The 9,869-nt window shown below is 37.2% G+C and overlaps 1 protein-coding gene across 1 annotated transcript in view; it reads right to left on the reverse strand.

Annotated features, from left to right (window-relative positions):
- CUL4B (cullin 4B) overlaps positions 1 to 9,869 on the reverse strand; it is a 33,947-nt gene that overhangs the window by 313 nt on the left and 23,765 nt on the right. The window contains 7 exon segments of the mRNA XM_077756278.1: positions 2,108 to 2,260; positions 3,782 to 3,954; positions 5,053 to 5,158; positions 6,200 to 6,313; positions 7,794 to 7,901; positions 8,993 to 9,078; positions 9,517 to 9,627. Coding sequence (XP_077612404.1) covers positions 2,108 to 2,260; positions 3,782 to 3,954; positions 5,053 to 5,158; positions 6,200 to 6,313; positions 7,794 to 7,901; positions 8,993 to 9,078; positions 9,517 to 9,627 — 851 coding nt within the window.

Genomic DNA, 9,869 nt, shown 5'->3' on the forward strand with positions numbered 1-9,869 from the left:
TCATTTTTGTTTTCAAGGTGAGATAGCAATTTGCACAATGCACTCGGCACTTTTCAATATAAAAATATATCTTAAAAAAATTTTTTTAATGTTTATTTTTTATTTTTAGATAAAGAGATAGAACGTGAGCAGGGGAGGGGCAGAGAGAGAGAGACAGGGAAACAGAGAATCTGAAACAGGCTCCCGGCTCTGAGCTGTCGGCACAGAACCCAACGTGGGACTCAAACTCACTAACTGTGAGATCATGACCTGAACTGAAGTCAGACGCTTAACTGGCTGAGCCACCTAGGAGCCCCAAATGAAGTCTTTTAAGAACCAGTTATTCCCAGGGAACCTGGGTGGCTCACTTGGTTAAGTGTCCTACTCTCACGGTTCGTGAGTTCAAGCCCTGTGTCAGGCTCCACATTGTCAGCACAGGACTGGGATTCTCTCTCTCTCCTTCTTCCTCTGCCCCTCCCCTGCTCACATTCTCTCTAAATAAATAAAATATTAAAAAAAAAAAAAAACCAANTAGAAAAACAGAATGCTATTTAGTTTTGCCAAGAGAGTTTAAAAAGATTAAGTAGGCCCTAAATTTAGGCAAAAAATAGTTCTCAAAGTCAGGTTGTATTTTTATAAATTAAGATAAAAAATGTACTGCAGAAAACACTATTTAAAAAAATACTACAACAAATGGTCTGATAAGTGAATTATCATTTAATAATTCAGGTCTCTGTATTTCAGGTTTAAGATTTACCTGCTACCTACCATAAACAACTTGGATATTTGAACCCTACTTGTGGTTGAAAAATTGAGAAAGCTTATAACTTGTTCTCACGTTTGCATTCTTAGCTCTTGGATGACAAAACTTCACTGTCTTTTGTATCTAGCCTATAAAAAAGAATATAATCGGGGCGCCTGGGTAGCTCAGTTGGTTAAGCAACCAACTTCGGTTCAGGTCATGATCTCGCAGTCCATGAGTTCATGCCCTGTGTTGGGTTCTGTGCTAACAGCTCAGTCTGGAGTTTGCTTTTGATTCTGTGTCTCCCTCTCTTTCTGCCCCTCCCCCACTTGAACACTCTAAAAACATTAAAAAAAAAAAGTTTAAAAGGGGCGCCTGGGTGGCTCAATCGGTTAAGTGTTCAACTTTGGCTCAGGTCATGATCTCACGGTTCGTGGGTTCAAGCCCTGCATTGGGTTCTGTGCTAACAGCTCAGAGCTTGGAGCCTGTTTCAGATTCTGTGTCTCCTCTCTCTCTGCCCCTCCCCCACTCATGCTCAGTCTCTTTCTGTCTCAAAAATAAATAAAACAAAAAAAGTTCTTAATTAAAAAAATTAAAAGTTTAAAAGAAAGAATATAATCTTGCTAATAGTTTTTTTTTCGGATTGCATAAAATGACCACTTGACTTGAGAAGGCTAAGGAGGGAAAATGGTCTGTTGGGGCAGCCAAAAACCAATATTTTTATAGAAATCCTTTAACTGCCATAGCACCAGTGATCTCTTTGGCTGGAGGTGAAATGGTTGTAAAACAGAGCATAAGGGTAAGAGTGTGGTAATGAGAAGGCAGTATTAGATTTGGAGAAGAGAGAAAGCCTGATTATTAGCATAAATAGCTAATGAGCACTCATAATATGCCAGGCCCAATGCTAAGTTTTGTACATATATCCTATCTCATTTAAGCCTTACAATACACCTCCAAGTATTATTATCACCATTTTACAAAACAAGGTGAAATCATTTACCTAAGCCCAAAACTCATGAGAACTTCAAAAGCCAAGAGTTTAACCAAACTCGGTATATACTTTCAGGTATATGAAAAAACAAAGGGTTTTTTTGTGGGGGGAATCATATATATATGAGGAGAAATTAATCTATGTTTTTATGATTCGTGTCTACACCTGGGTGGCTCAGTTGGTTAAGGATCTGACTCGTGGTTTAGGCTGAGGTCATGATCTAAGTTTGTGAGTTGAGCCTCACGTTGGGCTCCACACTGACAGTGTGGAGTCGGCTTGGGATTCTCTCTCCCTCTCTCAAAATAAATAAACTTAAAAAAAGATTTGTGTCTGAAAATCTAATGTGTTCTCTTTTCCATATAACAAGTTCAATATAAAAACACAGAAGTACCTACCTTTACGGGAAATTTTAATTGGTTGTACACTTCTGAAACAAGAAGATTGTGGCTAAGCGTCTTTCTCATCTTCATGATTCGAACAATTGCAGCATCAATTTGGTACTGTCTGTCCTGAAATACTCTTTCTGTAGTGCTTGCTTGTTCTTCAACCTAACAACAAAATTTTCAATCTTAGGAATTACACCTGAAGCGAAATCTGATTACTAACACAAACTGAACACTTTAGGGCCATGACACACTGTTAATTAATGATTTAAATATACTGAATTATTTACAGAAACCTTATAAACATAGACAATGACAGAAAAAACCTACAAACAACTCCTTTTTGTCCTAATTATATTGTCCTGTACCAGTGAAGCAATGCTAATATTAGTTAATAAAAAATACTATTTATAGTTGCCTTTTTAGAAGTAGAGATGGAGAATTCATCATTTTCTTTTACTTTGTCCCCAGAATCTTCTAAATGTGCCACAATGGGTTATGGACCAGATTTCTGTATGACGTTAGCTTTTCCATAACAGTGACGGACTCTGATCTCTGACTTAAGGTATGGTACTAACTAGAGTCAAACTTTTTAAAAATTAATTTTTATTTTACAATACATAAATCAGAAATGCAGTGTCAGTTATTACATTTGTTCAAAACCACCAGAAATTTAGGTGTTTAGGAGTCAGTTTATTAATGCTAAGGCAAAGGTGTTCATCTTTAGGACTGAAGTTAAAAGTATAGTTTGGGCTTTTTGCAGCCCATTTCTTTCTGATACAGCATAAATGTTTTAAAAGGACACAGTAATTGTCTAAGTGAATATGACACCTTTGATGTGAATGTGTAGAAGACAGGAACTTGTCTGAGACACTGCCCTCTGTCCCACATTAAAACTTTTCCTCATGTACTGCATTAAAAAACCTCTGGAACCGAAACCAAATGGTGTCAGGAAATGCTGCAGTTATTTGTTTCCGCAATAAAAGGCTCTTACAAATTCAAATGGCAAAAACAAAAACTTCACTGTTAATCAAAGAAATACTAAGTAAATCATTCAGTTTTCACCCAGCAAATTGGCAAACATTTAAAAAATAAAACCTAATCTTTAGTGATGGTGAAGGCACCATTAAGACAGGTATCCTTGTTGCTAGACAGAGTATAAATTGGTCCAGTCTTTCTAGAACACAGTAGGACATCAGTTTTAAGATTCTTAAACTGTTCATACTCTTTAATCCAAAAGATGTGCCTCCATGAATTATCCTAAAGGATGTCTCAGAGAGATTAAGATACAAAGATATTTCTGGCAGTTTTATTTACAGTACTAAGAAATTAGGAATTTAATCCCCCAGCAGGCACTGGTTGAATAAATCATAATAGCCATGTAAAAGAGCACTGTGCGGCCATCTGCCATTTTATGAAGATATTTAATGGCACAGAAAATTCTTAAGATTTAATGTTAAGCAAACAAAGCAGAATATAAAACTATCTTGAGTATCAGGCCCAGTTGTGTGCACTTCTCCCCTACCCCAAGAAACTATAAGATCAAATACTGAAATATAGTGAGCTAGATATAAGCACGGAAAATGTTAGTGGTAATAGTACACATATGAAATCTTCTTTATACATTTTTATTATGAACACATATAATTCCAGTACATCAGGACAAGGAGAATGCAAAAGAGATACCGTTTCTTTCATCTGGATTTGATTGATCTTTATCCTAAAAAGTTTGTGTTTGAAATCATCATTACAAATGAATTTGTCACCATCTTCAATATCTTTGCCCTTTGGATTTTTTGCCAAAACTCTAGCTTTGCCACAGGCCAATGACTGCAGTGTTCTCCTTAACTCTCCATCCTCTGAAGAAGAAATAGTGGATTATTTGTTACTAATTCATCAACATAAACAGCTACATTCGCCTCAATCTAGCTTCTACCCCATCCCTCTACTAAAACTGTTTCCTATTTTCCCCAAGGTCATTAATGACTTCCTCTTTGTCCTATCCAATGGCTCTTTTTCTCTAAAGGTTTCAGTTATTCCATGTAAGTACCAAATCTTCAGAAAAGACATCTCACTTCCTTCTAGTCCCACATTGAAAACACACCTCCATGTGGCTGTTTAACTGTCATTAACTCCAATATGTCTAAAATTTTATTCATAATCTTCCCCATAAAACTGTGTCCTCTTTCCAATTGTTAGTCCTGTAATTACCAATCCACTCTGGAGAAACTCTGAAATCCTAACTGTTCCTTCCCCTTTATCCTTCATGTACCCAGTAGTTGCTTCCTTAGAGATGCCTCTTCTCCATTCTCATTGGTTTCATTCTAATCAAAGGCCCTTACTGCTTTGAATTACCCCCATTAGTTTCTGGACTGGCATCTCTTCATCCTCCAAGCTGCCCTAATTGTCTACTGATTCCAGGTAAGTTGTCCAAATAAGCCACTTCCATGTCGTCTCATACTTGAGACCCTACAATGCAGGTTTCATCTGCTAGCTTTGCAAGGCTCTCCATGATCAGGCTCTATTCATCTTACCTATCCTTGTATCTCACTATTTGATGCTGCAGTTAAATTCTTCAGGACTCCTGCCCACTGTGTTCATTACTACTGCCAAGCCTTTTCTCACACTATCTCCCATGGTAGCATATGCCACCTCCTTAACTAAAACTAAAACTTGAAGCATATATCACCTCCTTCCTGAAGGATTTCCCAATTACGCCAGCCCACTTCTTGCTTCACTGAACTCCTAACACCACAGCACCACAGTCAGCACCACAGATTGGTACTTATTGATTGTGAAATTATTACAAATGTCATTTCCCCCTTTCCACATGATTATGACTGCTAAGAGGGATAATTCCTTTGTATCCCCCCAGAGCTCTTAACCTAGTGGAATGAACTGGAATGAACATGGGAGATACTGAATAATGTTTGCTAACTGATTGATTCAACACAAACCTATTCCAGTAGCCTGCTTGATCTCTTCTAAACTGAACTCCTCTCCCTCATTAAACATTAGCAGCACCAGGGTTTGAAAGAGAGAGACCTGGAGTTCTTTTTTACCCTGTTGGAGAAACAGCAGTGGTTAGCCATCACTTTAAAAAAAAACATGAAAATTAATCAAATAATCAATAATCTTTAACAGGAAAAGCATTTTTCCAGTGGATTTAGAAACATGAATTAACATTACCCAGAAAAGTCAGTACATTCAGTGTAGGGTTTGGGTGTGAACCTAGCTAAAATAGGAAGGATTGGGTGACCTTTCTATGAATCTTTTTTTAAAAAGTCTTATAATTAAAACAAACAGAACAACAAAGAAATGGTATTTAAGNAGGTGGCTCAGTCAGTTAAGAGTCTGACTTCAGTCTAGGTCATGATCTCACCATTCCCGAGCTTAAGCCCTGTGTCAGGCTCTGTGCTGACTGCTCAGAGCCTGGAGCCTGTTTCAGATTCTGTTTCCCTCTCTCTCTTTCTTTGCCCTTCCCTCACTTGCACTCTGTCTCTATCTCTCAAAAATAAACAAACATTAATAACTTGGCCTTACTATTTCACTACAGATTATTTTTCACAAGCAGCAAGAAATCACTATTTCAAATGCATTTTCAACTTGTTGGATTCAAATTAGTCATGAAAAGCTGCAGGGATTTTTTGAAATTAGATATGGGAACTGTTCTCCTTTACACTCACTTTATTCTCTAGCTCCCAGCAACAAGAAGTTTCATGTGAAGAAGCGGAACTGGGAATCCTGCATCCACAGGTGGGGAATGGATGGCAGGAAAAGGGCTATTGTTTGTGGTTTTGCAGCGGGGCCAATTCAACCATGAAGACCACATTCTTAATAGTATACACAAAGGTGTGATTAAGGAGTCCTTGTTATATATTTAGGATAAACTTGTAAAATAACTTAAATCTCAAGTTAAAAGGAATGACCTCATGGTGTGCATAGTATAATGTATAGAGAAGTTAAATCACTATGTTGTACACCTGAAACTTATGTAACATTGTGTGTCAACTATACTCAAATAAAAAAAAATTAAAAAAAAAAAAGGATGACCTCAACATCAAAAATGAAGATGAAAACTAAGTTATGGGAACATCTACTTACCTCTTTAAATTCTGCCTTTAGCACACAGTGTCCTAGGGTTGACTGCCACTGAAGTTTCCTGCCGCTATGTTTGCCTAGATAAAATGTCTTGAAAATCTCCTGAAGTTTTACCATCTACAGTAAATAAAATACAGCTTTATTTAAGCTCTGTATCCAGTATCACTTTCACCATTCTTTCTCCTCACCTCATGTGTAATAATTTCTGGAAGCTTTTAGTATCAGTTTTTATACCCAGCAGGCCCACTGATCACTTTGATGTAAGGTAATGATCTCCCAACTACCAAATCTAATAGCAATCATCAGTCTTTATACTCTTTGATCTCTCTGCAACATTTAAACATCCCCTCTTTTGCAACATTCACCTCCAGTGGCTTTGTTCCTCCATACCATGCTGCTTCCTTTACCTCATGATTGCTTCTCTGTTGGTTTCCTGCACGGGTTCCTCTTCCTACCACCTGCCAGATGTGAACCTTTTCCAAAGTTCTGTTCTTGGCCCTTTTCTTCCTATTTCTACATTTTCTTCCTCTTAATGAGGGAGATCTCTACCCCCTTGGCTTCCATGATCATCTCCATGAAGGATTCTCAATATCTATCTCTAGCTTTAACCCCCTTTCTAAGCTTCAGTCCTAAGTCCCTAAGTTCAGTTAAGACATTTCCCCCAAGAATTAGGATGGATTTACTCAAGCCCATGGACTCAGCAATCCAACCCCTGGGTGATATACGGGCAAGAATTTTTGAGAGCTGGGCAAAATGATGGGTGCAATCTGGGAAACTAAAAAAGAGTCAGGGAAATTTGCTCTGAACCCAGAAACTTGACATCATTAACTATGCTCTAATGATAGAAGTACAAGAATAATATAAACAAAAGAGCAAAATATTAAAACAGTTGGCATTTCATGTTGGTGTGCTTACTGGCACAAACTTTTAAGAAGCATTTTTCTTGGGGCGCCTGGGTGGCTCAGTCGGTTAAGCATCCGACTTCGGCTCAGGTCAGATCCATGGTTCGTGGGTTTGAGGCCCGCATCAGGCTCTGTGCTGACAGCTCAGACCCTGGAGCCTGTTTCGGATTCTGTGTCTCCTTTTCTCTCTGCCCCTCTCCCACTCATGCTGTCTCAAAAATAAATAAACTATAAAAAATTTTTTTAAAGTATTTTTTTAAATTTTCTTTTCAACTGATTAAGGAGGGTTTTTTTAAAAATATAATTTATTGTCAAATTGGTTTCCATACAACACCCAGTGCTCATACAAGTGCCCTCCTCAATGCCCATCACCCACTTTGCCGTCTTCCCCACCTCCCCAAAAACCCTCAGTTTGTTCTTTGTATTTTAAGAGTCTCTTATGGTTTGCTTCCATCCCTCTCTGTTTGTAACTTTTTTTTCCCCTTCCCCTCCTCCATGGTCTTCTGTTAAGTTTCTCAAGATCCACGTATAAGTGAAAACATATGGTATCTGTCTTTCTCTGACTTATTTCACTTAGCATAATACCCTGCAGCTCCATCCATGTTACTGCAAATGGCCAGTTTTCAATGACAAACAAAATAGAAGTGTTATGTATTTCTGTGCTTATAACACAAGTCCTGAACAGCAAGTCTTACCTCTGGTGGTAAATGGACTTCCATAGGCACATATGTTGGCCAATAACCCATTGTCAGGATATTCACAGTTAATTCAATATTCCCAGGTACATTCTGGTTTTGCATATACTACAATAAGATCAACACACATACAATGAGATCTTAAAAAATAAAAGTGCATACATTTCATGTCATAGTAATAGCCCATTCAAGAAATTCCCCATTACAGAATTACATGCAAACACTAACCATATTTAAAATAAAAGGCAACTATTCTAAAAGGACTATAAATGAAACCTATATCAAATGTCCTAACTAACATTCTATTACAATGGCACACAAGGATCACAAGACCTAATTAGAGGCATTATCGACTTAAATATCTCTCACTTATGGCTAGGCTATTATAGGTAGACTCTCATGTCCATTCTTTTTCCCCCTACCACCTGCAGTCCCCATCTTTGGAGACGCCTATGTGACTTGAAACACCTTGTAGTAACCCTCACTCCTCACCCCACCAGCCAGCCCAAGTATCCAGGTATTCACTTGTTCCACCGCCTGTTTGCAAGGGGGTGACTTAAAGTGGGGAAGGAAAGAGAAGGGGAAAGGGCAAAGCAGACAAATCCTATTCTGCCACTACAATAGGAACATGATCCTGCTGCTCTTTCTCTTGCATTGTCCAATCTCTTTTCTCACCATAGCAATATAGTGGTAAAGAAGCCATTACTAAAACCCTGAGAGGAAAATCTAATTTGCTATCATGGTTACCTATGCTCTTATATTTCAAAACCACCTTCTACCAACATCTACAAAACCGTGGATCTAAGCTTTTCATTCCCAACGTCCCCAAAGGCCTTTTGCAACCATTTTATCACCTCTCCTCCCTCCCCACTGCCAGCTTTCAACATACAAATCACTAACAGTGACTGGATGCTACAGAAAGCCCTGTTCTCACTATCTAGCTACAGTTTTTCTTGTTCCTGACTTCAGTTCAACGCATTTTATTTGTTTTTGTGTTACTTTGGGTGTATATTGGGAAAAAATTCTGAAGTAGGTCAAATATATTCCATTGGTGATTTCTCTAATGTGAGTATCATCTAAGCTGCTATGATGTATTTACGACAAATATGTTTCTACTTATCCTCTTCAGTACAAATCACAGCAAGGAAATAACTATACTTAAGTTTGAGAAATTAAGTAAGAGTTTAACTCACTTTTACCTGTTTGAACTGAATCATGATGTCTTTAGAAAGTTCCATGTCTTTAAACATTCCTTCAAGTTTGCTGGTGAAAGCAGCTCCACATTCTATTAAAGATATTTATACATTTATAATATTTCAAAGTGGTGAAAACAATTGAAAATTGAAAACATGAAATGTAAAACGTACTTTAGCATGAAGTATGATCTGTAACTATTCAGAAGAATGAAAAAATCCTTACCCCAAAGTGTATGCCCCACTAATTCAGAGCCAAACTCTTTAATCCTGTAGTAACCTTATCTACTACTTAGGCATAAGATAAATGGAAAATATTTATACAAATAAAGAAATAAGAACAATGCTTTATTTTCTAAAAAACTGCAACCGCTCTGAATATGTACAACAGGTTGGAAACCTCATAAACTTACTCAATTTACATTTTCATCATCTGAACAATGATTAAAGAGGCAAGTAAATGAGTAAAAATTAAGCTAACATTTTCTCTCAGAAATCAAAGAAAAAGGAATAAAAAATGACAATCATACCATGTTTTAGTTTGGACAACATTGATTTTTCAGCATCTACAGATGCACTCTTCCCAACTAACAAGCGCTTGGCTAAATCTTTCTTATAGAAGGCCTCAAAAACATCCTTACCTATGTTAAAAAATAAAATACAGCTAAGTTTCCAATAAAAAGTTCTGACACAATTGATCCAAAGTGCTTAATAAATCACACCATTACCAAGTTATTTAAATTTATGCATTTTACCCAAGTTTGTTAAATGCAACAGACATTAGAGGTAGATATTTATGTTGGACATTTCAAATGTTCTTTGCTGTAAAGAATTAAGACTGCATTAACTTTTTTTTAAAAAAAAAAGTTTTAGTTCACTGGTT

The sequence above is a fragment of the Crocuta crocuta genome, unplaced genomic scaffold, assembly GCF_008692635.1.
Source record: "Crocuta crocuta isolate KB4526 unplaced genomic scaffold, BGI_CrCroc_1.0 scaffold1156, whole genome shotgun sequence".
NCBI lineage: Eukaryota > Metazoa > Chordata > Mammalia > Carnivora > Hyaenidae > Crocuta > Crocuta crocuta.